This window comes from Paramormyrops kingsleyae, chromosome 22, assembly GCF_048594095.1.
Source record: "Paramormyrops kingsleyae isolate MSU_618 chromosome 22, PKINGS_0.4, whole genome shotgun sequence".
In the NCBI taxonomy this organism is placed as follows: domain Eukaryota; kingdom Metazoa; phylum Chordata; class Actinopteri; order Osteoglossiformes; family Mormyridae; genus Paramormyrops; species Paramormyrops kingsleyae.
The window spans coordinates 11,674,417-11,701,558 of NC_132818.1; the positions used below are offsets into that span (position 1 = coordinate 11,674,417).

General features: G+C 48.3%; 2 protein-coding genes across 4 annotated transcripts; both read right to left on the reverse strand.

Annotated features, from left to right (window-relative positions):
• Positions 1-1,454: 1,454 nt before the first annotated feature.
• Positions 1,455-13,799, reverse strand: LOC111836859 (carnitine O-palmitoyltransferase 1, liver isoform-like). Its single transcript, XM_023798487.2, has 19 exons — positions 13,697-13,799; positions 11,783-11,925; positions 10,836-10,978; positions 10,489-10,660; positions 10,123-10,224; positions 9,888-10,025; positions 9,731-9,808; positions 9,338-9,445; positions 9,168-9,255; positions 8,119-8,314; positions 7,801-7,989; positions 7,159-7,264; positions 6,959-7,075; positions 4,602-4,766; positions 4,275-4,403; positions 3,945-4,100; positions 3,724-3,837; positions 3,197-3,289; positions 1,455-2,588 (listed from the first exon to the last, which is right to left on the reverse strand). The coding sequence occupies exons 2-19, from the start codon at positions 11,921-11,923 to the stop codon at positions 2,481-2,483; spliced, it is 2,343 nt and encodes a 780-aa protein (XP_023654255.2). The 5' UTR covers positions 11,924-11,925; positions 13,697-13,799; the 3' UTR covers positions 1,455-2,480.
• Positions 13,800-14,065: 266 nt separating this feature from the next.
• Positions 14,066-27,132, reverse strand: LOC111836883 (serine/threonine-protein kinase BRSK2-like). 3 transcript variants are annotated; one of them, XM_023798542.2, is made up of 19 exons: positions 24,856-27,132; positions 24,259-24,353; positions 23,910-23,995; positions 23,190-23,330; positions 22,620-22,736; positions 22,475-22,508; positions 22,258-22,326; positions 21,919-22,065; positions 21,498-21,529; positions 21,128-21,292; positions 20,890-20,987; positions 20,667-20,817; positions 20,526-20,586; positions 18,664-18,943; positions 18,190-18,238; positions 17,941-18,064; positions 17,405-17,615; positions 16,570-16,659; positions 14,066-16,472 (listed from the first exon to the last, which is right to left on the reverse strand). In XM_023798542.2, exons 1-19 carry the CDS (start codon positions 24,941-24,943, stop codon positions 16,291-16,293), a joined length of 2,220 nt encoding a protein of 739 aa, XP_023654310.1. In that variant the 5' UTR covers positions 24,944-27,132; the 3' UTR covers positions 14,066-16,290. The 3 variants fall into 3 exon arrangements, with proteins under 3 accessions (XP_023654310.1, XP_023654303.1, XP_023654313.1); XM_023798535.2 differs by having other exon boundaries at positions 18,664-19,243; XM_023798545.2 differs by lacking the exons at positions 14,066-16,472; positions 16,570-16,659; positions 17,941-18,064; positions 18,190-18,238 and having other exon boundaries at positions 17,391-17,615; positions 18,664-19,243.
• Positions 27,133-27,142: the final 10 nt, after the last annotated feature.

Here is a 27,142-nt window from a genome sequence, read left to right on the forward strand (position 1 = left end):
GACAGGGTGGAGACTTTTATGATCATTGTAATTTAGTTATCTTCCTTATCACCCTAGTGGTGCCGACCGGACCCCCATTCTCTCCCTGACTTCCCCCATGATCATAAATTGCTAACACTGTCTGTATCCAAATGATCAACCAAGAACCTTGGGGTATCTTTACTACATTTCCTTACACATGCTTGTTTTTTGTAGCGTATTTAAATTGAACGAAACACGGCATTCTGAAAACCCTTATGCCAAAGTCTTCACATGATTTAAGCAGGATGGGTCAGTCAAATCTAGATAAACCAAAAATCTAATGTCAGAATTTAGTCCTGGGCTGGTGTCAAAATCCATAATCTCTGTAGCACCCTTAACAGATCACTGTATCATTATATTTATTCTTGGATCTGCAAACAAATATCTAAAGGGGAATAAAAATGAATACTGGATGTTTAACTGAAGTCTCCTTAAAGGTGAACCCTTCTGCCAAGAAATTATAATGGTGATCAAGGATAAAACTGAACACTCAGTTTTCACAATTTATAGAGCAAAATGGGAGTTTCTAAAAACATAAGGTTTGTCAAATCTCCACATTTAAATGGTCAATTTTTAAGCAGGGCTAGTAGGAAAAAAGAAGTGGAACTCATTAAAGAAACACATTCTATCTGTAATAAATCTTCATTAAACAAGAATGACAAACAAAAACTTATTCTCCTGCAGTCCTTGTTAGATAATATTTACACTAGTAGAGCTAAAGGAGCATATTTAAGGTTAAGGGTGAAGTGGATTGGGGAGGGTGAACGTTTCCCTCCCAATTAACATTAGCCAAGTTAAATATTTGAGATAGAATTAAAAATTGGGAAGATTGGCAGATCGGTTAAATATAATCATATTATTATTGAATTTATAGTGATTTGCATGGTCCTTGTAGGCATGCACCTTATCATTCTGACCATGTGTGATGTTTGAAATGCGAAACTGAAGAAGGATGTTTAGATATAACATGGACTGGTATGAGTAGAGCTGTTACGTTGGAATCTAAGGCATGTATTGAGTACAAAGCGCAGCGTCCACTGAACCCTGGCTGCCCTTTATGGCCTGAAGCCTTTCATTCTCAGAGTGAAATGATTGGATTGCTCAATGTTGCATCACAGGTGAGTAGGAGAGGCAGGAAGTATAACATGGAGACAAAGGCATGTTGTGTTGTTTTAATGTGTTTAAAAAGCTATGCTCTAGTATTTTGTTCTTCTTTTCTTGTTGTCCTTTTTCTTGTTGCGCAGTCCGTCAGACTATTAGGAGACCAGACACTATAGGGATGAGGGGAATGGGATATCCAATCCACTGGCAAATACCCCACCCACCCCATGCCAGCATCTCACCACAAAGTCGCGTTGATTAAGCAGGTTCTCATCTCAGTGTTGAGCATGAAATAAAAAGGTTATCTGGAAAGTACAAATTTCAAGATGTGATAAAGTTCAAAAACAATACTTTATGCTTATGAGTATCCTTTACATAGTTATGTACGTTATGCATCAACCACGGAGAATTATCAGGTACATAACATACACTTTCTTTAGGGTTTTTTTTTATTATTATTGTTATTATTATTATTATTATTATTATTATTATACACCGTATGCAACCGTTTGACTCTCTAAAACTATCATTAACAACATACATTGTCAGAGGTATCATGTCCATTGCTCCCTGTGGTGTGCGGCTTGATACTGAAATATCAGCTCATTCAATCTGAATGTTTCATTTTAAGAATCGATTCTAACTTTAAAATATACATGTTTTTTTACCTGGTAATTCCATTGACTATTTTTTCGTAGGGAATAGGGTCACACACAGGGAGGGCAAAGGGGAAGATCTTCTATAGCGCTTATCCTATGCGGGGTCATGGGGGTCCGGACCCTATACCCAGAAGCTGTGGGCACAGGGGGGGGGTTCACCCACTGCAAGGCACACAAACTCACCATTCACAGGCTCATGCCCCACCACCCATCCCTGACCAGGTTAAGCAGTGGGATAAACTAAGGTGTAATTTAGTGTCAAAACAGTCCTCAAATATTAAAAAATACATTTTTAAGTAAAAAAAAAAAGTTTAAGAATAAAAATTAAATTAAGAACAACAATATGTGACAAATACCAAAATCAGAGAGTAATAAAACTAGAGACAGATCAAATAAATAAAAGACAGAGGTGACAGAGCCTTGTTTTGATTAAAAGATGAGCGAGGTCTGGAGTACTGTGACAAAAGATATCGTCTCTGTTCCTCAGCACCTGCTGTGGAACACGGTCAGACTGGTGTTCAGACAGCTCTGCAGCTATACTGATAGACAATGTCCTTGTTTTTCTCTGCTCCCTTCACTACTTGTGTCCACACTTGAGCTGCGGATGAGGTAGCTGGTCTGCCTGATAGTCAACTCTGGTCTAGCAGTCCTGGTATCCCCAACCAGCCTGTCTGCCTGCCTCTTTCTTGCTCTGCATATCTAAATGTCTTTCTTGCTTGCTGGCTTCTTGGTCCTGTCATCTTCACTAAGCAGGTCGCGCAGGTCTAAGAGTGCTTGTTTGATCTGGTCTCCAAACTTGTGAGAGTCCTGGGCAGGGGAGATAACAGCATTTTACAAATCTGGAAAAGGACTTCATATAACATCCAGACATGAACTCCATCCAGGCCAGAGCTGGACAAATCCGGTCCTTACCGGACATACAATTAGTAAAAATACAAAACAAGTTTTATGTTCAAGTCTATGGAGAGGAACAGATTTTTACCCACATTTTTCCTTCAAATCAATGATAAATATATAAGTTAAGTGGTTCTCTTGATTTCTACATGTCCTAACATGGTGAAGCTTGGTTTTGGCCCACCAGGCCTGATCGAGATTATGGCAAGAGAAGTCTGACAAACTGCTGGGTTACCATCAAGCATGCCTGCACCTACCAATGAGGATGCTGAGGTCAAGTCCTCAGTATTTTTTCTGCAACTCCAATAACCACAACCCATCACGGAGCATACCTAGGGAGGGCTAACACTTTTGACCTGGCTACGGCCCTGCCACCAAGTCGCGTTCCGAGTACTGTTCTACAAATGGTGTATTACACAACAGCTGAAGTACAGAAGTACTCTGTCATTAAATCTCACGGGTTCTATAATGAGCATGATCCCCGGCGTGTGCAGGCTGCAGCCCCGGCTTGTGACACTCACAGACTGTGCGCACGACTGCTTGGAGGAGATGTGGAAGTTTATCATGTCCTCCCCTGAAAAGTTGTAGGAGACTCCATAACCATCGTCAGCCACCTGGTCCAGCAGGAAAGAAACTTGCTGTTACTAGCGTGCACCACAAGTAAACAGGTCCACTGATCAGTAACGAAGAGGAATGGTGTTTAGGTGTTTAGGTATGCACCTAAACCTAAACAGTCCTCTTTCACCTGCATTAATGCAGGTGAAAGAGGACTCTCTGAGTAAGGCAACTAAGTTCTGAATCTCAGAGTACAGTGACTGAGTTCTGACTCTCCAAATAAAGCGACTGAGTTTCAAATCTTGGAGTACAGCGACTGAGTTCTGAATCTCCAAGTAAAGTGACTGAGTTCTGAATCTCGAAGTACAGTTCCTTTGTTCCGAATCTGAGAGTACAGTGGCTGGGTTCTGGATCTCAGAGTGCAGTGACAAGTACAGCGGCTGAGTTCTGGCTCTCTGAGTAAGTAGCTAAGGAATAAGTGCTTTACACTGACCGGCCCAAAGCCTCCGCCCAACGAGATGTATTCAGGATGGTTGACCAGATCGAACAGCTCCACCTGCTGGACTGAAGTCTGACTAGTAGACAGGCGCCATGGCTCAGACAGCACCTAGAAGAACCATCAACAAGTGTTTTTAAGTGTCCTGATTAAGGTCACACCAACCAGGCACCTCCAGGAAGCATTTGGCCTCACTTATATGCATACAGGTTCCATACCTTGCTGAGAAAAGGTGACTCTATTCCCAGGTACTGAGAGACCACATACAGGCAAAAGAGGTGTCTGTCAATGCCTGACCCAGTCATGGCCAATCGGTAGAGGTTCTGATGCTTCTCAGCTGCCAATTGGAAGAGCCTCCTGCAGAGTTCCGGCCCCTGTATGAAGGGCGAGTGATGGAATGGTAGCCATTAGCATCCATAGAAGATCAGAAGACAGGCCCGTGTTACTGTCAAAAAAGCACAGCGGTGGGATGATAAAGTAGCCTTAAATCCAGCTCAGCACTGGGATGCACCCAGAGGGGGCGCTGGCCACTTGACTGGAGACTCCACCTCCCCATCTTCCAATGCCTTCACAAACTTGCTGCTTTCAGCTGAGCAGGAGCGCACTGTCTCCGTCCTGCCCTCCCGGAACAGCCGTGTCATAGACGCCTCGTAGGTCAGGCAGAACGTTCCCCTGATCTGATGTGGAGACATCAACAAGGCCAGTTAGAGACCTGAGGACGCTGATGCATCACACATGACCACAGAATGCCATCCCTCCATTACACAAGGGAAACTATTTCACCTTTTACTGAACAGCTTGCTTAAGCTGCCTGATTAATCTTCCATGACATTATTCCCTAAGATACAAGGCTGAGGACACAGACACGTTCATACCCTATAGTAAGCAAGCTGTAGAACCAGCTGGACGAAGGCATCTGGGCTCGTTTTGTGCCTCTTTATAAGTCTCTTGCCGAAGTCCCGGAAGGGGAACACATGGAAGCTGACATCGCAGGCCAGGGCCTGAGCTTCTGCCAGAGACCGAGTTACCACCTCCTGACACTGAGGGGAAAGAAGGACACTCATAGTCAGCAAATTGTCACTCACAGTGAACAAGGTGTCACAATCAAAAAGGTGTTACTCCCAAGGTGCTTTCACACCGAAGTTCTGGATACAGGTTCCTGGTTCCAAATTCCTTGACCAGGGACATTTGTAGTTCCTGGCCACTTTTGTGTGTTGCTTTCCAACCGCACAACAGGAAACGTAACCTTTATGCTAAATAGGCCTGGGAGACGTATAAACTACACCTCCACCCCGAAATAATGGACAATGAGCAAGTTTTATTGTCAGTTACTTGTTAGTTATTTTGAAGCTTGATCGCGATCAAAATGAAACAGCCTTTATTTTATATTTTTTATACGACCCATACATGTTTTACAGTAACAATACTGTCATATACAATTACAGTAACACTTAGATACTGTAAAAGCAAAATACAGTTATGGTACTGTGAATAGTGTTGCCAGTAAGTCACTGTAAAATCCTTTGAAATGTCTAACAGTGTGACCCAGTGCTGTGACCCCCAAGCTATGGAGAGCAAGATGGGGTTGGTGAAGAGAAGCATTCCAGTGAACCTGTACTTGTGAAAATGAGAAATAAAGCTTGTTTTTTGTAGTTTACAGTTGAAACACACTTGTGGAATGTTTAATAAATGATATTGACTATATTGGCAAAAGAATTGGAAAACCCCTTCAAATCATTGAATTCAGGTGTTCCAATCACTTCCATAGCCACAGGTGTATAAAATCACCTGGCAATCTGATGGATGAGTCTGGGTTTGGTGGTTGCCAGGAGAACGGTACTTGCCTGTCTGCATTGTGCCAAGTGTAAAGTTTGGTGGAGGGGATATTATGGTGTGGGGTTGTTTTTCAGGGGTTGGGCTTGGCCCCTTAGTTCCAGTGAAAGGAACTCTAAATGCCATTTTGGACAATTTCATGCTTCCAACTTTGTGGGAACAGTTTGGGGATGGCCCCTTCCTGTTCCAACAGGACTGCACACCAGTGCACAAAGCAAGGTCCATATGGACATGGATGGGTGAGTCTGGTGTGGAGGAACTTGACTGGCCTGCACAGAGTCCTGACCTCAGCCCGACAGAACACCTTTGGGATGAATTAGAGAGGAGACTGACCTCACAAATGTTCTCCTGAAAAAAACGGTCAAAAATTCCCCTAAACCTTGTGGACAGCCTTCCCAGAAGAGCTGAAGCTGTTATTGCTGCAAAGAGTGGGTCAACTCCATACTAAAGCCTATGTATTAAGAATGGGATGTCAATAAAGTTCATGTGTATGTAAAGGGAGGTGTCCCAATAATTTTGGCAATATAGTGTATGTACCTATACATTTGATCAACAAATGCATCTCTTTCACCTATAGATAATGAACATGATATCGTATGGGTATCATGATGATCTCACAGTATGAAATAAAATGATGAGATCAAAGTGCGGTCAGTGAGCAATTTCAAATTGATCTGGCAGTGCAGTGATATTGCAGTATTATGGTAAAAGATAACCTATGAGATCAGTACGAGATCACAGTGAGACCCTATTCTTGACTGGGATGTTCATAATTCATAATTAAATCTGGCCAGCAGAGCAATCTTTCATTTTCCACAAAATAAAACACAATGTAACATTATTCCAATAGTAAGTGCTGGAATGTTTTACCACCGGCACGAAAGATATTAGACAAAAGTATCAGTCATCGATCAAATTTTCCAATGCAGAAATAAGGAGACACAAGCAAAAATTAGGAATTAAACGTAACTGATGTTAAAAAAAATAAATCCATCTGCTCAGTTTTTGCTCTGCTACTTTTATCTCTTTTCCCCATACTCATGCGTAACTTCCATGTTAGCACAGGTACTTGTGGTCAACCAATCAGCAAGCTGTCACTGTAAGCACCTCCTCAGAAGTTTGTGTTCAGACGAAAAGTAGCTAGTCCGGAGTAGGTACTAAAAAAGTATTCGGGAACTGCCTCTGAGGAACTACAGTCAGGCAGAGTTCCTGCAGTGTGAAAGCACCCACAGTCAGACTGGTGTCACTCACAGTCAGTGAGGTGTCACTCATAGTCAGCAAGGTCTGATTTTTTTACTCAGTTTTTTTTACTGCCAGCAACAGACACAGACAGACAAACACACACGCAGACATGGACAGACACACAAACCCATAGACACAGAGAAACAGAGCTCCTCACTTCTGGGGGGATGTCCCAAAGCAGTCGCTGTGGTGGGGGCAGCCCAGGGTCTACATTGCCCTTGCAGTGTCCTTCCTCATTGTAGCCCAGCTGGAAGGCGTCTGTGGCGAGGACATACTGCAAGGGGCAGAAAGGAAAGCATCACAGCCATGGCGTCACATGACCACATGAGGTACCCAATGCACGTCATATGGCCTCACCTCCCACAGGTGAGCCACCGTCGGGGCATCAGCCCAGGAGTGCTCAGCATTCAGGCCCGTCTTCCCGTTCTTATACACAACCAGGGAAATGGACTTATCAAACCACCTGTAGGGGGACAGGGACATGGATAGAGGGAGGGGGAGAAAGAAGGAGGGGGCAAGGAGTGATAGAGGGGGGACCAGGAGAGAGGAAAAAAGGCAAGAAGGAGAGGGGGGAGAGGGACAAAATGGAAAGGTGACTGTAGCAGGGTATCCCTCACTGGCGGGTGACACACTGCGTTGAGAGCCACCCCTGTGTGGCACCATCTTACTCCACTGCATTGAGAGCCACCCCTGTGTGGCACCATCTTACTCCACTGCATTGAGAGCCACCCCTGTGTGGCGCCATCTTACTCCACTGCATTGAGAGCCACCCCTGTGTGGCGCCATCTTACTCCACTGCATTGAGAGCCACCCCTGTGTGGCGCCATCTTACTCCACTGCATTGAGAGCCACCCCTGTGTGGCGCCATCTTACTCCACTGCATTGAGAGCCACCCCTGTGTGGCGCCATCTTACTCCACTGCATTGAGAGCCACCCCTGTGTGGCGCCATCTTACTCCACTGTGCATTGTTAGACTTCAGCATGCGCTGGTGCCCCCACCTGTCATAACACTTCCCGTGCAGCAAGGACTTGGCATAGCGGTCCAGGTTGCCGGTGGGATCATCCCCCTTCATGCCCTGCTCGTCGTCGTCAAGGGTTACAAAGAAAGCCGCCTTCTCGATGCAGTCTAGCGAGCGCTTGTTCACCCCCGAGCTGAAAAACTGCTTCCTCACCTGAGCCCAGGGCACCCTGGGAAAAAGCACAGACAGCAACATGCACTCATGGTGCACTGCAGTTGTAGGGTCTAGACCCTCACTTAATATGTGAGCCCCCCCCCCCCATCCCAAGGACCCTGGACACGAAGTGAGGTCACAGTACCTGCTGCCTGCAGTCAGAGCCCCAAGCTTCTCCTCCCCGGGGGAGGGGGGCGACTGGTTCTCCAGGATCCTCTGCATCTGGCACTCAATCTCTCGTGGTGAGAGTGGTCTCCCAGCCCTGTAAACTGGTAGCCTAAAATAGCGCCCCCGGTGGTAGACTGCCACATGGTCACTGTCCTGACAGTGCTGCAGGGTATCTGAGGATAGGAAGTCCGAGGAAGGGTGGGAAAGCAGGAGTACATTATAAAGTGGGAGGGAGGTTTTGTGAATAAAAACACATGTATGTATGTGTGTGTGAGTGTGTGTGGGTTAGATTTATATTACATTGTGGGGACCAAATGTCCCCCACAATTTGATAAAAACCTGTTATTGTTATGTTGTGGGGACCATTTTTCAGGTCCCCATAAAGATCTGTGAATGCAATCAAAAAAGTAAAAATGCCAAAAGTTTCCCCGTAGAAATTAATGGAGAGTCCCCACAAAGATATAACTTACAAACCTCTGTGTACGTGTATATCATGTATATATTACATATTTTTATGTAATAAAAACATGTTATTTCAACATTGTGGGGACCAACTTCTTGTTAGATTACTTATGGTTAGGGTTAGGGCTGGGTATTGGTTAAGGTCGTCATAGTTGGCATTATGGTTATGCCCATAGAATTGAATGCTGAGTCCCCACAAAAAAAATATAGATACCTAATCAGTGTGTGTGTGTGTGTGTGGGTTTTCATAGATCACATTTGAGGACCAAATTGTCCCCCAAAGTGTAGTAAAACCTGAAATTTCCCTACTTTTGGGGACATCTTTTGAGGTCCCCATTTGGATAACCTCAGTTTTATAAAAATCTGTGAATGCAATCAAAAAAGTAAAAATGCCAAAAGTCTTGTATTTGGGTTAGTTACTTATGGTTGAGGTTAGGAATGGGTGGAGGTTAAGGGTGTCGTGATTGGGATTAGGGTTTTCCCCATAGAAATGAATGGACGGTCCCCATTTAGATAGGGGATGTGTGTGTGTGTGTGTATATATATGTGAGTGAAGCATATTACCGGTCTTTTCACCAGGAATACGCGCAGAGTTGAACATTCGCTCCCACTGCGCTGAGCAGAGGGGGATGACTGTCCCCGGGATTCGACTCTGGAAGGAGAACAGCGTCATATGGGACGCAGCCTGGCATGCAATCCCCCACAATGCAGTGCAGCCGGTGCAGGGCACTCACAGGCTTGATCTCTTCTCTGTTCAGTTTGCGCCGGTACAGCAGGAAGGCGGTGACAGCGTTCCCGGCCCGGGCTGCTTGCAGGCTGCTCGGTGTCACGTAGAGAAAGTCCTGCCCAATACAGTGGTGTAGTCATGTGTCACACAGACAGGGAAAACGGCCAATTGAGAGCAGGAAGCCGTAATGATGTCACTCCCCATGGGGACATTTTTTAACGGAGCACTCTGTCGTGAAATTAATATCATTGACCCTCACAACATGGGTGCTGATTATTTCCAGAACTTGACATGTTCTGGTCCTGGTCTTAATCTCTAAGTCATGATCCATACATAGAAGCTGCCCCCCCAGGGGGCAGGGTAGACCTGACTCCCTGAGGGGTGGGTCGCCCCAGCTCACCATGCCGTAGTAGTTGCTGTTCACCATGATGGGGGTGCGGCTTCTCAGGTAGACGTACTCCTCCCACCAGTCGCTCACCTGAGGAGGGGGGGCATACACAGAGTAATCGTCTGGCCCGAGCGGCTCTCAGCCAGCACCCCCCCCCAACAACACTCACGTAGTTCCCTGCCCACAAAGCCTTGAGCTTGAGGTACCACTGGAGCCGCTTCCCCAAACCATCCAGAAACTGGGCCGCCAGCAGAGTGATATGATCGAACTCCTCGTCCCTCATTATGGGCCGCACTGACTCCAAGTACTGAGCGAGGAAAAGGGGGAGAGGTTTCACATCTCACTCTGTCTGCCTGTCCTGCTACCTTATTATCCTTCACGCCCTCTACTGGCGAGTCACTCACTCTGCGAACGGTGTCTTTTACAGCAGGAACTGGCAGGTGGGGCAGAGACGCCTGGTAGCTGTACAGCAGAGGCTGCCTGCTGGACAGGAGGCACACAAGCACCTGAACAAGGAGAAGGAAGCATGGGAGGTCACCCAAAAAAGTTACCCATAATACCTCACTGTGGAGGCACACAAGGGGGAGGAAGCGCAGGAGGTCACAGATTCTGAATTACCCATAAACCCTTATTATTGCGTGCCGGTGCCCATACGTGTGTGTGCCCCCATGCGTGTGCCCATGCCTGCATGCATGTCCACGCGTGTGCCTATGCCCCTGCGTGTGCGTGTGCTCCCATACGTGCCCGAGCACGGTGCACATGACGCTTACACTCCAGACTTTGGTGGTGACGGACATCTTGCCGTGCTGCTGAAACATCCAGCCGTGGTAGGAGAGCAGCATCCTGAGGCAGAGGCGCATGGCGTGGATAAGGAGCAACCAGAGCAGCGTGCTAAAGAGCACGGCCGACAACACCGCCTGGGACTGGCCACTTGGGGAGCCGCTGTGGAGAGCAGACGCGGAAAACAGCATTACAGCCACAGAGTCAACTACTGATATGGCCTTCTGGGTGTGCCTCTCTAGGGCATGCGTTTGGAGCACCAGTGAGTGCAGTGGGTACAGTGCTCTGCAGATACTGGGCGTTATGTGACGGGTGGGTGTTTGTTCCTGGATCTTACCTGGTGGGCAGGTGTTCCTGGATTTTCCTGATGAGGCCCATAGAAGGATCTGAGCTGCCCATATACATGGTTGCCAGTGTAGCAGTAACCACAAAGAGCCAGGAGGAGGGGCTGGCGGGGTACACACCAGTGAGGACAGTGTTCTGCAGCAGAGAAGAGAAGAAGCTCTGCATCTATCACATTACTGCCGCACGGTGCTGGGAAAATAACATACGTCTTCACAATAAGGTAGATATGCTTACATAGAACAACAGGGACCACTTTACAATAAGGCTCCCTATTGCCACGTGTAAATGGTAGGAACTCATTAATAAAAAGAAAACTGTTATAACTTGTTTAAAATTGTCTATTAGTAATTTACAAAGTGTTACAACCTAATTAATAACCAGATTATAAACCGTTCATAAACTCTTCATTTGGGTAGCCTTATTGTAAAGTGGCACTGAACAACATAGCAAGACCTATTCAGTCATCTGGAAGAACAGTGAATGAAGAGTCACAAGACTGAAGTGTAAACTAGTCTGAGAATGAACAGAGTCAGGTAAAGAGCACCCATTTGTACCTCTGCTTGTGACTGGGCCTGTACCCTCAAGGGTCTGCCAATTGTACTCTATTGCTGTAGGTGATTGTACCTCTTAAGGTAGAGAAATGCACTCTGAAGAACATTATTTTACCATTGGGGGTACACTGATGTTGTTTATACCTTGGGGATGTTCCTCAGAATCTATTTCTTACAATTACCTACTGCTATAGGGTGCAATTGGCAGACCTGTGAGGGTACAGCCCCAGTGACAAGCAAAGGTACAATTTGGTACTCTCTTTTTTTCCTGAAAGTGCAGACACACAGATATATAGGCATATAGAGAGAACATGCACAGGCAGATAGGCAGGACATCAGGCAGATAGAAAGGCAGACAGATAGTAACTCAGAGAGACTGTTAGTTCACCTTCATTCGAGCCAGCCTCTTCTTCCAGGACCGCACCCCGGACCGGTACACCTCAGCAAGCGCCTGGTGGGAGAGCTGCACATCGATGCCCTCTGGAGTGATGGTGAACTGAAAAGCCACAGCCTGGTGTGCCTCCGCCATAGCTGAAGGATGAGCAGGCAAGCAGGGGTCAGGAAGCAGCGGCGGTCAGGAGGCAGCGAGGGCCCGGTTACGCACTGTGCTCCTGATACTGTGATAGTCTGATAACGCTCTCAGTATGCACGACGCTTCCTGGTGCCGCGCGCTCCTTTCTGAAATGTGAATCTTCGCAATCGTGCTCACGCTTAATAAACGAGCACTTGAGAGCCGTCGAGATTCCACAGGGGTCCACCCAGTCCTCCCACCGTGTGTCAGCCGGGGAGGGACAAGGGCGTGTGGAAGCCTGAACTGGGTGAGAGGTGACCAGCCGGCCACGGAACGAGCAGACATCAGAGAACGCCACACCGTAATATACGGGAACAAGTCCTGACCTGAGAGAGACCACAGACTGTTCTGGAAAACTGGCAATAAGACAAAAGCATTCAAAAATCAAGTTCATTCATTTAGCTGGCTGATTTTACGTTTTGATGAATTATTTAATCACAATCCGGGAAAATCTGCGATTTATGTTATTTGGATTATTCTCCTCTGCTGAAATAGTTGTTCTTAAAAACACTAAAACAGATCTCTGGAAAACAATTTTTTTTATAAAAACAAATCTAATTAATACCAAATTGGTCATTCATCGTGAGAAGCCAAAAAAGTTTTGAACGTAACTGCTAAATATAATAATAATACGAGTGGCCTGTACTAAGAAGCGGGGTTATGGGCTTATCGGGGTAACTTGTCGTATTTAAGGTAGTTTGGGCAAAATGTAAGTGAACGAATATGAAGTCCATTTCAACTGTGGTACCTTAAATCCGTCGTTACCCCGATAGGCCAGTAACCCCGCGTCGTGGTACAGGCCACTGGCCACAGAAGACTCAACTCTGACTGAGAAACCCGCGTGGTGGGGGGGCTGGTGAAGGATTTTCAGCAGTGGAATGTCATTCAGCAGGTTTGTCAGGAAAAAGACTGATAAAATTGTTGTAATACGGAAACGGCAGCTGTGTCACCCTGAGTGTCAGAATCCAGGAGACGTTAGTTGGCGAACACGCCTGCAGAAGGCAGCTGACGGAGCAGCCAGAGCAGGTTAGACTGGCGTGGAGACCCGGCGCCCGGGACAGAGATCGCAGCCAGAGCGCGCCGCCCCGCCGCGGCACACACACACACACACACACACACACACACACACGCGGAAACACAAGCAGACACAGAGAAGGCTACCGACACAAACGCGCACTGAATTACAATCACTGCACGCAATCCGGCTGAACACAAAAAAACTAAAAAAACTTCTAAAGTTATCAGAAGTGCACAAATATACAAATAAATGGCCAAAAAAGACACATGAATCACTTTCTTTGTAGTTACACAATTATATGTCTGTATAACTATATTAAGCCATGTAACTAACATACATGCATTTATAATATTATTGACACAGTTACAGTAGTGATGGTAGTAGTAGGCGGCTAGTGGTGGGAGTGGCACTAACAACAGGTGTGTTTATTTACACACAGTTACGTTTCCGCACCTTACACAACACTTAGCCGCTAAATGAGTTTTAAGAAGAAACATAAACACAGAACAAATCCTAGTCAGATTAAATCAGCGGGTACATGTGGCGGTCAGTCACCGGCTGAGATAGCAGCCACATCTGCTCACAGGGTAGTTCAATCACATACACAGCAGGACTTTACCGCAAACGAATAAACGGCATGCTTAAAATACGCGCTGCTTTTATATCTTAATACACACGAATACAAATAGAACGCACTGTGTGCGGCTCCTTACCTGAGAAGGAACTGCCCGACGCCGCCTGGGAATAGACGCGCTCCTGCCGCCGTGCCTCACTGTATATGCGAGACTCCGTCACCTACTGTCCCAATCCGCGCCACCACGCCCCTCCCCGCAGGCCGAGTCTTATCAGAGGCTCACACCCCTTTACTTTACCTGCCGTGTTTTTTCCTGGGGCTGTTTGTCCCGTGTGAACAGGTACGTGGGTCGGATAAATATTACGGCACCAGCTTAACAAACCCGTAAACCCTGACGTAAATGCGCTGCAAACATGATTTCATAAAAGTATAATCATAAAATGAATGTAAGACCGTGAAGCAACGCTACAGAAAATCGCACAGAAATGAATTAGGCAGACAACACCCAAAACACCTCGCCAAAGTTTATTATTATAATTATAATAATAAGCTCATATTTTGACAGCAATTGTCATTATTGATTTATTCTCACAGGCAATAATTGCAATGATAGTGCACACTTCCATTTTAAAATATAGACATTATTCTTTGAATCTTTTTTGTGATTCCAATTTTTCCTTTTAGACTGAAAACTTGTCCTACAGTGCATGGGGGAGTACAACTGCAGACTTTATGTTCTATAATAATAATGATAACGCAAAGTTAATAAAGAAGAAAGGGCGTAGGTTTGGTTCCAGCGTTGGTAGGGACCAAATCACCTGCCTTAACACACACGGTACTCCCACGATATTGGTAGGGTGACGTCCCGACCATCCATACCCAAATCTACGCTCTCGATAATGACGGAGGGAACGGCAGAGAATCTAGGGACATACAGGCTGAGGTTATAAAGGGAAATAACTGAGGTATATTTAGTGTGGAAAAGTAACAGGGGCCGGGGGCCCACCTTCACAGCATTGCAGGTATACGAGGTGGGGGGGCCTCTAGAACCACCACCAAGCAGAGTCAGAGCAATAGGGTCCTTAGCAGGGAGGCAATGATAAATATACAGGTGGGGCAAATTTAACCTGACATGAAAGGTTCCCTGTAAAGGTACAATCACCATGGCAACCCTAGCAATGTTTTTTGGTACAGCAGCATGTGGATGGCTGTTCTGACTGTACCATCCCTGCAGCGCCCCAACGCGTCACTCTGTCCGGCAGTGTGACGGGGAGGGGGGACAAACGTCACTGCTGACAGTGTAGCCCTTAGGCCCAAGGCTCCTCCCCTTGCTGTCCTTGGATCCCAGGCTCCTCTCCTCTCTGCTGCTGGATCTCAGACTCCTCCCCCCACTGCCACTTGAGCCCAGGGTCCTCCCCTTGGATGCTGGAGCCCCCAGATTCTTCCTTAGCCTTTAACTCATCCTTTTTTTTGTTGTTTTTTTTTGTAGCTTCACTGAAGGTTTTCTCAATCTGTCCCTGTTCTGTATTTTCACATTTAGCTGTAAATGCCCCCAAAAGTCAGAACAGAGGCAGTAGCTAGAAGTGCAGCATTTCAGTAAGTCTCCTGCCTGCCAGGAGCCACTGGATCTGGCCACCTGCCCCAGAGCCCCATTCCCACACACTCTTGACTCACACGCTCGGTGTGGCCCCACCCCCTTTCCCCAATCTGCCTGGAGCTGTGAAGCCCCTCCTCCACAAATGGATGGATGGATGGATGGATGGATAGATAGATGGATGTGTCGCAGTCGCTTCACATCTTGTGTCATTGTCTTGCTAAAATGTTTTACTTGTGCTCTGCATTGGTGACCCTCTGTCACACGTGTTCCTGCAGGTCCCCCTGTCACCCTCTATCACACTCATCCATGCAGGTCATGCTGTCACACTCGTCCCTGCACTTCCCTCTGTCACACTCGTCCCTGCAGGTCCCTCTGTCACATGTGTCCCTGTCCCCTCTCTCTCTGCAGGTCACAATGTCCTCCAGGCTGCTCTGGTCCAGCTCCCCTTCTTTTATTTGCATAATGTCTGACTGAAGACAACATTGCTTCAGTACTCATACTGAAGAGAGCTTAAGCAGCCAATGGTTTGATGGGAAAAGGTGCCATATTCCTGCTCATTCAAATCATCTGTCCTGAAAGACTTCGCTTTTTTGGTCCAATATGGTTGGGGTGGGGGGGGATTCACCTTCCCCGAACCTCAGTCACTGACAGCACAGATTCATGTCCAGCCCCTCTCATCACTGGGGGAGTCTCTGATATACCAAGATGATCAATAAATGGCAAAGAAAAAAAAACACTCAAAAATTCTACAGCTGATGATTTCGTGTCAGTGATATCAGTACCAACATACATTTCACTATGCTGATGGACTGGCGTGTCACTGCTGTCGTGTCCAAAGAGGGGCACACAAGGGCACACAGTCTCACGTTTCAGGGTTCAATCTGACATCTCCTTGCCTTCTTTTCTCTGCATATGCATGTTGAAAAACAGGGAAAAAAAAAATGGAGGAATTCTGCTGATACCAAAAGCTTTATGTTGATCTTTTATTGAGGCTTTACCACCAGTTGGACGAAGATTGTTTGCCAGGTTCTCTTTAACAGGAGATCAATTTGCCCTTTTCTTTGATCTCGTTGGCATTTCTGGTCGGACTGCAGTGATGACCTTCGGCCACTGGGGGCGACCGTGGGGTCTCCTGCTCAGGGCTGAGACTGGGTTCCATTGGTGGAGAGCAGTCTAGCCTTGTCTCTGCTGGAGCCCCGGCGCTGCAACGCACTTCCCCCATCACTGCGCTCCCCACGCTCTGCCCGCTCGGCCCCGCTGTCCCAGCGCCGTGTGGGGGTCCCAGGGGACCTGGGGGTGAGCTGCCCGTTCTTCTCGTCTGTCAGGGAATGAGAGAGAAAGGCAAGGAGAGTGGTGCTAAGACACAGCTTTCCGTTCAACTGACCAGCGGCAGTTTTAAGGGCAGCACCCCCTACCGACGAGTGCTTGTACAGCGGGCTGGTCGTGAGTGCTGAGGAGCTGGGCCTGAATCGTCTCCACCACTCTTTTGAACCGGCGACTGGGACCTGTTTGCATTCGCAGACACAAGCACACAGACAGACACACATACAGACAGGTTATGGGGGGGGGGGGGGGAAGAGTCATTATAGATCATCTGCGATTTCCCAGCAGCCCCCTCTCTCCACCCTCCCCCCATGTCTATCATTCTTGCATGTGGCCTCACTGGCCCTAACGAGTCGCACACTGATAACACACTCACGCTGCAGCACGCCGGCTGCAGTGCCCCACTGCTTGCCACCGCATCCCAGTGGTGGCGGCATCACATGTCGAGAGACAAAAATGAGAACCGCCACGTTCATTTTTGCCAGAGGGACCCAGGTGATGGACAGAGACGGGGCGGGGCATGGGGGTCGGGGCAGGGGGGTGCAGCTGACAGGGAGGGGCTTGTGGACGGGCCAGACAAAGGCTTGCTCTCTCTACTGGAGGAGGAAGGTCTAGCCATGCCTCTCCTTGAGCTCCCTCGCTGACTGGAGGCCAAGCTTTGCTCCATGTCTCTCTCTGATTGGTAGCCAGCTGGCTAAGTCTTGCTCCCACTCCCCCTCTGATTGGTGGCTGGCTGGTAAAGCGTTGCTCCCTCTCCCTCTCTGATAGGTAGCCAGCTGGCTAAGCCTCGCTCCCTCTCCCCTTCTGATTGGTGGCTGGTTGGCTAAGACTTGTTCCCTCTCCCTCTCTGATTGGTGGCTGGCTGGCTAAGCCTTGATCCCTCTCATGATCTTTTTCCCTCTCCATTTCCCTCCACTGCACTCGTACCCGATATGAGGGTGAAAGTGACGCTGAAGATGCCTGTTCGCCTCCTGCCCTCCCTGTCTGCTCTCTCCCTCTCTCGCTCCCTCTCACGCTCCGAGACGGCGATGTCCACGTGGAACTTGATGGGCTTTTGGAAGACAGAAGGCCCCCCCGCAGCCTTGTGCTCAGCCCTGAAACTGGTCTGGGAGACGACACTGTGACTGAGGGATGGGATCTGGAACAGAGGAAGAGGGGTGGAAAGGTCAAAGGTCAATATGGCACATGGGCGGTGGCGTCCGCTCGCGGTGAGGGGCAGGTTAGGGGGAGGAGCCAAACACGAGGGCGGGGCATGCTGGCCTAATTGGCTGCTACTAAAACCCAGATCAGTGCACATGGAAAAGTGCAGACATCACAGTGAATCTGCTATTCCAGAGCATGACCAGGAGGGGGAGCCATCATAAAAGCTGACAGATAAAGACAGAGCAGCACATGGGCCCCTCAGGACCAAATGAAGGAATGAAAGAGACAGTAGGTTGGCAAAGACAGAGAAAGAGACCCACGGAGAGAAAGGCGTGGACAATGTCAGCCTTGATGGAGCTCAAGGGCTTGTCTCGGATCACCATGAAGATCTGCTCCTCCTTCTCCAGGCTGATAAAGTTCCCAAACCAGGATTTCTTGGCTAGCCTGACGTGAACAGGGAGGCAGAAAAGCAAAGAATGAAAATGAGTCACTGGCTTCCTCAAAGGTCCGTAACATCCAGTTACCATCATTAGCATGAAGGAGAGCAGTGGCAGCGGTGCGATACGTACTCCGGGCTGGACTCCGGAGTCAGGCTGGACATGTCCTCTGAGGTCGGTACTGATGAGCAGGTGAGCAAAGGAGAGAAAAAAAGAGGCAGAGGAAGATTTGGACAGACAGTGTGAGGAGACAGAGACAGGGGAGGCAGCCCCTCAATAGCATCTACCACACAGACACCAGAGGTACCACAGGCTACCAGAGGCACCACAGGAACCACAGGTTGCCAGAGGCACCACAGGAACCACAGGCCGCCAGAGGCACCACGATCTACCTCAGTCACCACAGGCCACCACAGTCACCACGATCTACCTCAGTCACCACAGGAACCACAGGCCACCTCAGTCACCACAGGAAATCACAGCCACCAGAGGCACCACAGACCACCATAGTGATGTAGCCTGTTGGCAACATGCAGCCCCTGGTACTAAAGCTAAGCATGTCACGCTCCATCAGCATGGGGGGCAGGCCCAGCCCCGTGCGCTCACCCTGCAACTTGCGGCGGTGGAATCGAGGTGAGCCCAGCAGATTGTTCTTGAACGAGTTGAGTCGGGTTCTCCAGTGGGCAGAGGAGCTAACAGCCACGCCCCCACTGCCCCCCGGACTGGAGGGTGGGGTGAGGGACAGGGAGCCGCAACCCACTCCGCCTCCCTCAGCCCGTGAAGAGGAGGAGGAGGAGGAAGAAGAGGGCGGGGTGTGGGGAGGGTGCTGGGGGTGGTGCACAGGGGTGCCGAGCGGGGTAGGGAGCGGAGAGGCCTGCGGTGTGACCTGCGGCAGAGGGTTAGGATAGACAGCCTTAAGGACGGAGGGAGCAGGGAAGAAGAAAAAGCGAGGGATGGGGGAGAGGAGTGGGGAGGGGGAGCAGGAGGGTGGTGTCTGAAGAGGAAGAGATTTCATGGATTGGAGGGGAGGGCGATCAGAGGGGGTCTTGGAAGGTAAAGTATGGGTTTTTTGGTCAGGCATGCGCTGGGAGACCCTGGGGGTGGTGCCATTTCCTGGTTTGAAGTCCTTATTCTGAATGGTGGTGGCAGATGTGACGTCTGATTGGCTGAAAGTGAAAACTGGGCTCTGATAGGGTGGGAGATTGGAAACAAAAGATGGAGAAGGTGGAGAGGGGAACGTAGGAATGGAAAGAGGTGTGAAAATGAGTTATGAACTATGACAGTATCGTCTTACATTATTAAAAATAACAAAGGCCTAAATTAAGAACCCTGAATGAACGTGATAAATCACAATCCAAAGGAATAGAAGCGAAGTGCACAGACACAGATTATGGAAGAATCAAAACAATCTGAGCTGTAAATATAATTCCTAACTTCTCTTGTCTGTAATGTTCACAAAGTAAGACCTGAGCTGTTTCAGGCTGACCATGAGCTCATGTGCAGTGAGGATGACATCATACAGCAGGATTCTGATGATTGGCTGTGTCTTTGCTTAGAGACACAGTCAATCGTTCATTTCTAAAGAAAAGAATATCTGAGCTCAGCTGAGGTTGTAGACCACTTCAACAGTTGGGGGGGGGGGGGGAGGCTGGGGCCAGTTCTGTTGGCGGGGGGGCAGGTGCATTTGACCTTAATGTCCTCCAAGTATTACTTACATTAGATTGCCAGAATTAAGAAGCAAAAGACAGTTTTGAAATCCGGTAAATTATTTATGCACTGCTTTGCAGTTACATTTCATAGTTTTTACAAATACATAACTCACTCTGATTTCTTGCTTCCACAAGCTTGATTTTTTTCTGTCATTAACTTTGCTTTTCACCAACTGAAGCGACTTGACCATCCGGCGTTCCCGCATTAAGAGTCCGTCAAGAAAATGTGCTTATGTTTGTGTTTCTCCTGTTTTTTAGCCCACGTATATTAATGTAAACAATAATAATAATACATTTATTTCAGACCTAAGTAGTATATGCATTTAGGGGGGCCATGTATGTTGTCAGGGGCGCACTGGCTTCCCGGCCCCTCCCACAACTGCCCCTGTCTGAACTGTGCTCCTGCAGCATGTCAACGACAGGCAGTGAACGTCCAAAACATCCACTGGGTTGGCACGGGCGGTGATCGGCATGAAAACAGGAACACACAAGGATGCGAAGGTCTGGCCCTTGCGTGGTTAAGTCCTGGAGGCAGGACGCGAACCGGCACAGCTAGGGGCGGGGCTCTGCGGCCGCCGTGGTCTACGTCCGGTCCTGCTCATGTCTGAGTTTGGTGCTACAGAAAAGCTAACGATGTTTAATCTCGGTGCGGATTCCCCATGTTAGCTGATGATGTCACTATACGTGGAGGTAATTACACCCGCGTGTCTGTCTGGGGTGTCAAGTGTAAGAGAGCAGTGGGACGAGAGAGCTGCTCACCCGCGGGCTGCTGAGGGGGCTGCAGGACAGGCCAGTGGAGGCGCCGCTGACAGAGCGAGACCTGCGGTTGCAGAGGGAGAGCAGACAGTTCAGTGTTAGGGGTGCGGCCCTGCTGTGACCCTTGCCCGCCCCCAGACTCACCTCTGGCTGTGCGCGGCGGAGTCGAGTGCCCGGCGCGGCGCTGTGGGGCTGCCCTGCTCCGTTACGCTTAGCACCTCCAGGCTCTTCCTCTCAGGCCAGCAGCGACCATGCCGTGACAGCATGGGTGAGTCCACGCGCTTCCGGGGGGGATCTGCGGGGCCCGGGGGGCGTAAGGCACGGCACACAGACACAAAAGTCCTGCTGGAGGCTGGTACTCCCTCACCTATGTCATTCCTCGGGGGGAGGTCCTCATCCTCACAGCTGGGATACCTCTCCTTACGGTCCAGTAGGAGGTAGTAGATCATTTTCTCCTGGTTATCTCTGAGAGAGAGAGAGAGAGAGAGAGAGAGAAGGAGAGGGAGAGGAGGGAAGAAAAAGAGGAAGGAGTGACACAGTGAGAGAGATATTCTACAACACAGGTCCAGCACAGACTGATCTCCCCCGGACCTCCCCAGACTCACTCATCACACTGCAGGTCACGGGCCAGTTTGACGCGGTCACGGAAGCAGCCCAGGGAGTGCATGCTCTCCAGCACGTCGGGGTCCAGCTCCGTCAGTGACGTGATGCGCCGTATACACACACGCCTGGGGGGCGGCTGCTCGGGGCATGGCTCATTACGGCCCCCCCTGGTGGACAGGCAGACACGTCACACCAGGTTTGCTCACGCTGGCAACATTTCAGTTAATTAATTTCCATCGTTGTATATTCTTTGCTAATTACCTCAGTAATTAACAGTGCTGAATGCACTCCTTGTAGTTAATCTAGTATATTACATTAGAGTGAGTTTGGACCTTCATTTGGATTCTTTAGAGATGTCCAGGGTCTACTTACAGGTACCAGGCGTGTTTCTGTATTGCTTCTAACTGTAGATAAAAAAGGACAGAAACACAGATAATTCATGTGTGCATCATTTTGAGTCAAACGTTACTGCATATTAGTATGTGCCAGTGCGAGTCAGAGCATTAGTGAGAATTAGTATATGTCAATGTGAGTCAAAGCATTGGTGACTAATACAGTATGTCAGTGTGAGTCCGAGCAATGGCAAATATTAGTGTGTGTCAGTGTGTTAGTGAGTTTTAGCATGCCCGTGTCAGTCAGAGCGTTAGTGAGTATTGGTGTGTGCCAGTGTGATTCAGAGCATCTCTGAGTATTGGCATGTGTCAGTGTGAATCAGTGTGAGTCAGTGTGATAGTGAGTTTTAGTATGTCAAAGCGTTAGTGAGTAATAGTGTGTGTTAGTGTGAGTCACACACCGTGAGCCGCTTCTCTGCGTTGACCTCTATCATGCCTTTGAGCAGCGCCTGACAGTCGGGGGGAATAAAATGGGGCATGTGGAACAGCCCACTCTTCACCTTCTCCAGGAGCTGACGCAGGTTGTCGTGGTCAAATGGCAGCGCGCCCTAGAGGGTGAGGAGGGAGAGGGGGAGTATGAGAGAACAAAACAGAAATAAGAAGGGGGTGAGGCAAGAGAAGAGAGTGAGGCAGATAGAAATGAAGAGAGACCGAGAGAGAGAAATTAAGGAAAACGAGGCAGATAGAGGGACACAAAGTTGAACTGAGTGAGTGAGTGAGTGAGTATGAGAGACTCTTACCACAAGCAAGGCAAACAGGATCACCCCACAGCTCCAAACATCAGCCTTCCTGCCATCGTACTTCTCCCCCTACCACACAAGAGGGTGCTATGACACACAAACACAGCATCCAAGGCCTGCACGGCTCCTCCACAAAGAGATGGAGCTGTCAGTCCTCGGGACCCAAATCTACAGTAATATTCGGCTCTTACAGCTGAACATGTAAACTCAGTCTTACCCTGATGACCTCCGGACATGCATAGTGAGGAGATCTGTAACAGCAAGAGCACAAATGAAGAGCTTCACTCACAGTGGCAAACTGACAATGGCAGCCAGTACTCAGAGCCCGTACTCAGTACTCAGAGCTGGGATTCAGTACTCACCCACAACTGGTCTCTAACAGACTGTCCCCCACCTGCAGAGATGCCATGCCAAAGTCTGCAATGCGAATGTTGTTTTTTTCATCAAGCAGGAGGTTCTCTGGCTTCAGGTCCCTGTGACTGGGGGGGAAACAGCAAAGGTTATGCCTCCACCAGGGGGCAGAGTCACACCTCCACTGACGGGAGGGGGGGGCGGGGGGGGTTAGGGGATGTCACGCCTCCACCAGGAGGTCAGAATCATGCCTCCATCAAGGGGTAGAGCCATTCAATATTTACCAGTGTAACTGTGAATGAATGTAACTGTGAATCTTCATTGGGTCTAACAAAACTTCCCAGTGGAAAGGAGACAGAATCCTCCATAAGAGGTGCAGGACCTACTTCCCTGCTTCCCAGGAGTTACAAGAGACTACAGTTTTCTAGCAGATTGGACCTCACTCCTACATCATCCAGGTGACTAAAAGCAGATTTTAAGTGCACATCTGTGAACACGTGACACATGTTCTGATAGAGCCTGCCTACTGAAAGCCACATAACACATGAAGAGTGAGCAGAGCAGGCAAGAGCGGGTCCTACCAGATAGAATGGTTATGGCAGAAGTCCAGTGCCGAAATGATCTGGCGGAAGAATTTGCGAGCCTCTTTGGGCGTGAGTCGACCCTTCTTCACCAAGTAATCGAAGAGCTCTCCTCCAGACACATGTTCCAGCACAAGGTACCTGAAGGACAGGGACAGGCAGAGGCTCTTACATGTGGGGAAGGCATCACATGACAACACACATGACAACACACATGACATGCATCACTCTTAGTTGCAGGTGTTTATTACTCTCAGTGTTTATTGTTATCTATTATTTTCAGTGTTTCCAGGTGTCTATTATTGTCATTGTTTATGGGTGTTTATTACTCTCAGTGTTATAGGTATCTGTTACTCAGTGTTCACAGGTGTTCATAGTTATGTGTCAGTGTTTGCAGGTGTTTATAGGGATCTGTTATTGTCTATGATTGCAGGTGTCTATTGCTCTCAATATCTATATTTATCCATTATTTTCAGGGGTTGCAGGTGTCTTATTGTCAGTGTTTGTGAGTGTTTATTACTCTCAGTGTTTATAGGTATCTCTTATTGTCAGTGTTTGTAGGTATATAACACTAATTTTTTATACAGATCTCTTATTCTGTCTGTTCACAGGTGCTTAGAAGATGGATGATGAATGGATGGGTGGGATTTGTATCTTTCATTGTTTACAAGCATGTATTACTCCCAGTGACTACAGGTGTTTGTATCTATCAGTGCTTACAGGTATTTGTTATTCTCATAGACGTCATGCAGTTTCAGCACGTGCGGATGCTCTATCAGCTTTAGAATTGCGATCTCCCTCTCCACCTAGAGAGGACACAGCAATAGGAAGATAAAGGGAAGAAAGAGATTGTCTCACAGCGCTGGTATCAATACTGTCGCATGCATGTAGTATTAAAGTCACTGGGAATCTGTTTGTCTGTTTCAGGCTTGCAGGTTAGAGAAGGGGCAGCACCGGGATAATAGCGACACAGAAAAGCTGATGCATGCAGCATTGGAGTGAATCTGAACGTTTCAGTGGCCAGAGTGCCGTACAGACACAGACGGCCTCAGTGCAGATAAGAGCCCACCTTCATCAGCACTGACTCGGACAGCTTCTCCCTGTTCACAATCTTAATGGCCACCTTCTGTCCTGTGATGCAGTGAATTCCCAGCTTCACCAGGCCTGAAACACAACATCAGGGAACGGGACAGACAGCCCTGAAATGTGTGGGTATGTGCGACAGCCAGCGTCAGTGCTACACAGGAGAGTGCCCCCTTCAGAAATACAGGGACACGCACCGGGTCAGATTATTACCAGTAGTGCATTAGTGTGCCTGATCACATTCATACCCCACTGTGACAGTGAGACCACAGTACCAGATTTTATGTAGCCCATTTAAAATAGCCCCAGAAAAAAAAAATCCCCGTATAAAAATAATACCATCTGTACACTATTAAACCACGTCATAAATTCTGAAATATGCAAATGGCACGGTCAAACATTTTTATAATTATCATTTAGAAAATTCGCTGTTATCGATGTTAAGTGTGAAATGTCTAGGATGCTTCCAGCATACTGTTGCTCTCCAGCGCATCACGACAATTAAACACACATCAGTAAATAAAGAAATGCGACTCTGCAATTACAGACGCAGCTGGTTACCGGGAGCACGCCGCTCTCTCACCTGTCTGTCCTTTGCCCAGCGTTTTCTCCAGGCGGTAAGGCCCGACGTACTGGGCCGACAGAGTCACCGACAGCTCCTTGGCGGACATGGTGCGACGTGTTTAATCAAATGCCACTGCGTTGCTGATGATTAGCTACATACGTCCGGGGAGCGGTGTGTGTGTCAGGCTGTGAGAGCATTACAGGAGTACGGGGAGGGACACGGACGGGAACACGGACAGGGCCAACGGACAGTCATCTGTGGCCTATACGCCAGCTCCAACGAAGCCACGTTACTCTGCGATTATTCGCATTTATTTTAAATGAGCGACCTCGGGTAATGTCCCATGTCAAAATCCATCAATTTCGGGTAACCGAAGGGAAATTATTAGAGAAAAGGATACAATGAGTATGAGAGATGCTAATGAAACAGACAGGGTTGTTTAAATAGGACCAGAAATACTAAATTAACCACAGAGAAGTATCACCAAAAGCAGTATGATTCGTTAATGCAATAAATATTAATACAAAGAGTAATGGGTTAAATATTTCAGCGTGGAGTCAGCGGGTTGATCACACGCATAAGCGGTATAAGTGCTCCGCTGGTGTTATATAGAGAGGAGGGCACACCAGCCCGTCTCGCTGCACCCCCTCTTCCCTGCCCCGCTGTCTATCCGACTATCGCGACCTTTTCATTGCAATCTTCATCAAAATGCGTGCAGGCAATCCCTACTATCATATACATACAGGTCTTGTGTTATGTATGTATATATTGTATGGGATGCCGGTTGTCGTGTCTTGCAGACCCGCAGCTTAGAGGCGGATGGAGGGCTTTAAAGCGCACCGCCCTCGCCGTGCCCGTACGGCTCCGCTCCCGGCGCTTCGCTGCCTAATCGTGCCTCTCCGACACCGGCCGCTGGATCTGCTCTGCGTTTCGTGGCTTTAATGTCGCGGGTGAAGCGGGCGTCCCCTCCCAGCGGCGTGTCCATGTCACAGCGTTTTATCTCTCCGTCCTCCCCGATGCGCTCCTCTCCCGGGTGCCCTCCTAAAGCCGCTGATGCTCCGGAAGGTGCCGTGTGCCGCTCCCCTGCTTCCCGATATCTCTTCACGTAAACTGTTATTTTGTATCTCCTCTCTTCCTCCTCCTCGTCCGACACAAGCAGCATCAGCATCCGGGTCCCTCTCCCTCCTTCCCCCAGCCTCCTCCCTTTTTCCTTTCATCCCAACACGCCTTCCTCCCCCCCCCCCATTACACCTTGTTCCCCTTCACGTCGCTTGGTAACTTGTGATATTTCGTAATATTGCAAGCTTTTTCCGTCTTGTTGCTTTCATTTTTCCCATCTCGCACACCTCGGGGCGGAGCCTGAGCCGTAGCTATTGTATATGTTTAAAATTATTTCCCTAATGGTCCAAAGGGACCGCAAAGCTGCACACACTTGTGTAAAAGCGGCATGTTGCCGCCCTCCCGAACTAGATCCTGAAATGCTTTTGTCCATAAAACAGACTTATTGCGCATATTTGTTGTATGTCTGTGCTGCTGTCGCATGATTAGTTTACTCTAAAGCTGATGGCAGAAACTATATATTATTTTAAAAAGAATATCTAACTGGTGACTGGGTGAATGCTTTTTCATTTAGCCAGGGAGTGTGGTGCGGGCTGTTATCTGCCCGGCTACCGGGCGCGCTTTCCCTGCTGTACTGCGCTTCCACACAAGGTGGCAGCACGGCGTCGGTGCCGAGGAGCAGCTATGACTGCATAGCAAAAGATCAGTCATTTATTCTGTACGTGATTGATTGTAGACCTCTATCTAATCTGCCCTCTTATCTGTTTCTACACCTTACTGTGAAAACTGCACTACTGATTTAGATTGGCTTGTATAACCATTACATTTGCATGCAATTCCAAAATGTAAACATATTTTTTTCCGGAGTTTAAACCATCAGATTTGACAGTTTCTGTTGGGTCAATAGTCTTTTATAAGACCCCTGTGCTTTGCCTTTCAGTACTGCTCAAGTTCCACGTGTCTCCTAGGTGACGCCCCTCTCCCCTTGCACCCTGTTACTTGTATGACAAACTAAAATATCGCCGTCCTCTTCAGCAGAATTCCACCCCGCAGCAAACCGACACCCCTGGCCATAAGGTCAGATGGCTATGGGGCTCCACATGTATGCTGTGTCTTTAGCAACTGGTGATGTCTGACCTTTGCACTGCTGGGGGAGGATGAACTCAACACACGCATATTCCTGCATGATACATGAGGCCCGAATTTCCAAAAACATGGCACAGTGCATCACACTGCCCAGGCCTGT

Excerpts from the sequence above, each read along its gene's own strand:
- LOC111836859 (XM_023798487.2), bottom strand. The coding sequence starts at position 11,923 with ATGGCGGAGGCACACCAGGCTGTGGCTTTTCAGTTCACCATCACTCCA. Across the intron at positions 9,256-9,337 it reads ACAGAGAAGAGATCAAGCCT|AGTCGAATCCCGGGGACAGT; the intron begins GTGAGTGCCCTG and ends TTCTCCTTCCAG. Across the intron at positions 3,838-3,944 it reads AGTCACCTTTTCTCAGCAAG|GTGCTGTCTGAGCCATGGCG; the intron begins GTATGGAACCTG and ends TGGTTCTTCTAG.
- LOC111836883 (XM_023798535.2), bottom strand. The coding sequence starts at position 24,943 with ATGTCCGCCAAGGAGCTGTCGGTGACTCTGTCGGCCCAGTACGTCGGG. Across the intron at positions 21,293-21,497 it reads CAGAAACACGCCTGGTACCT|GGGGGGCCGTAATGAGCCAT; the intron begins GTAAGTAGACCC and ends CCTGTCCACCAG. Across the intron at positions 18,239-18,663 it reads CCACCGCCGCAAGTTGCAGG|TACCGACCTCAGAGGACATG; the intron begins GTGAGCGCACGG and ends CCTGCTCATCAG.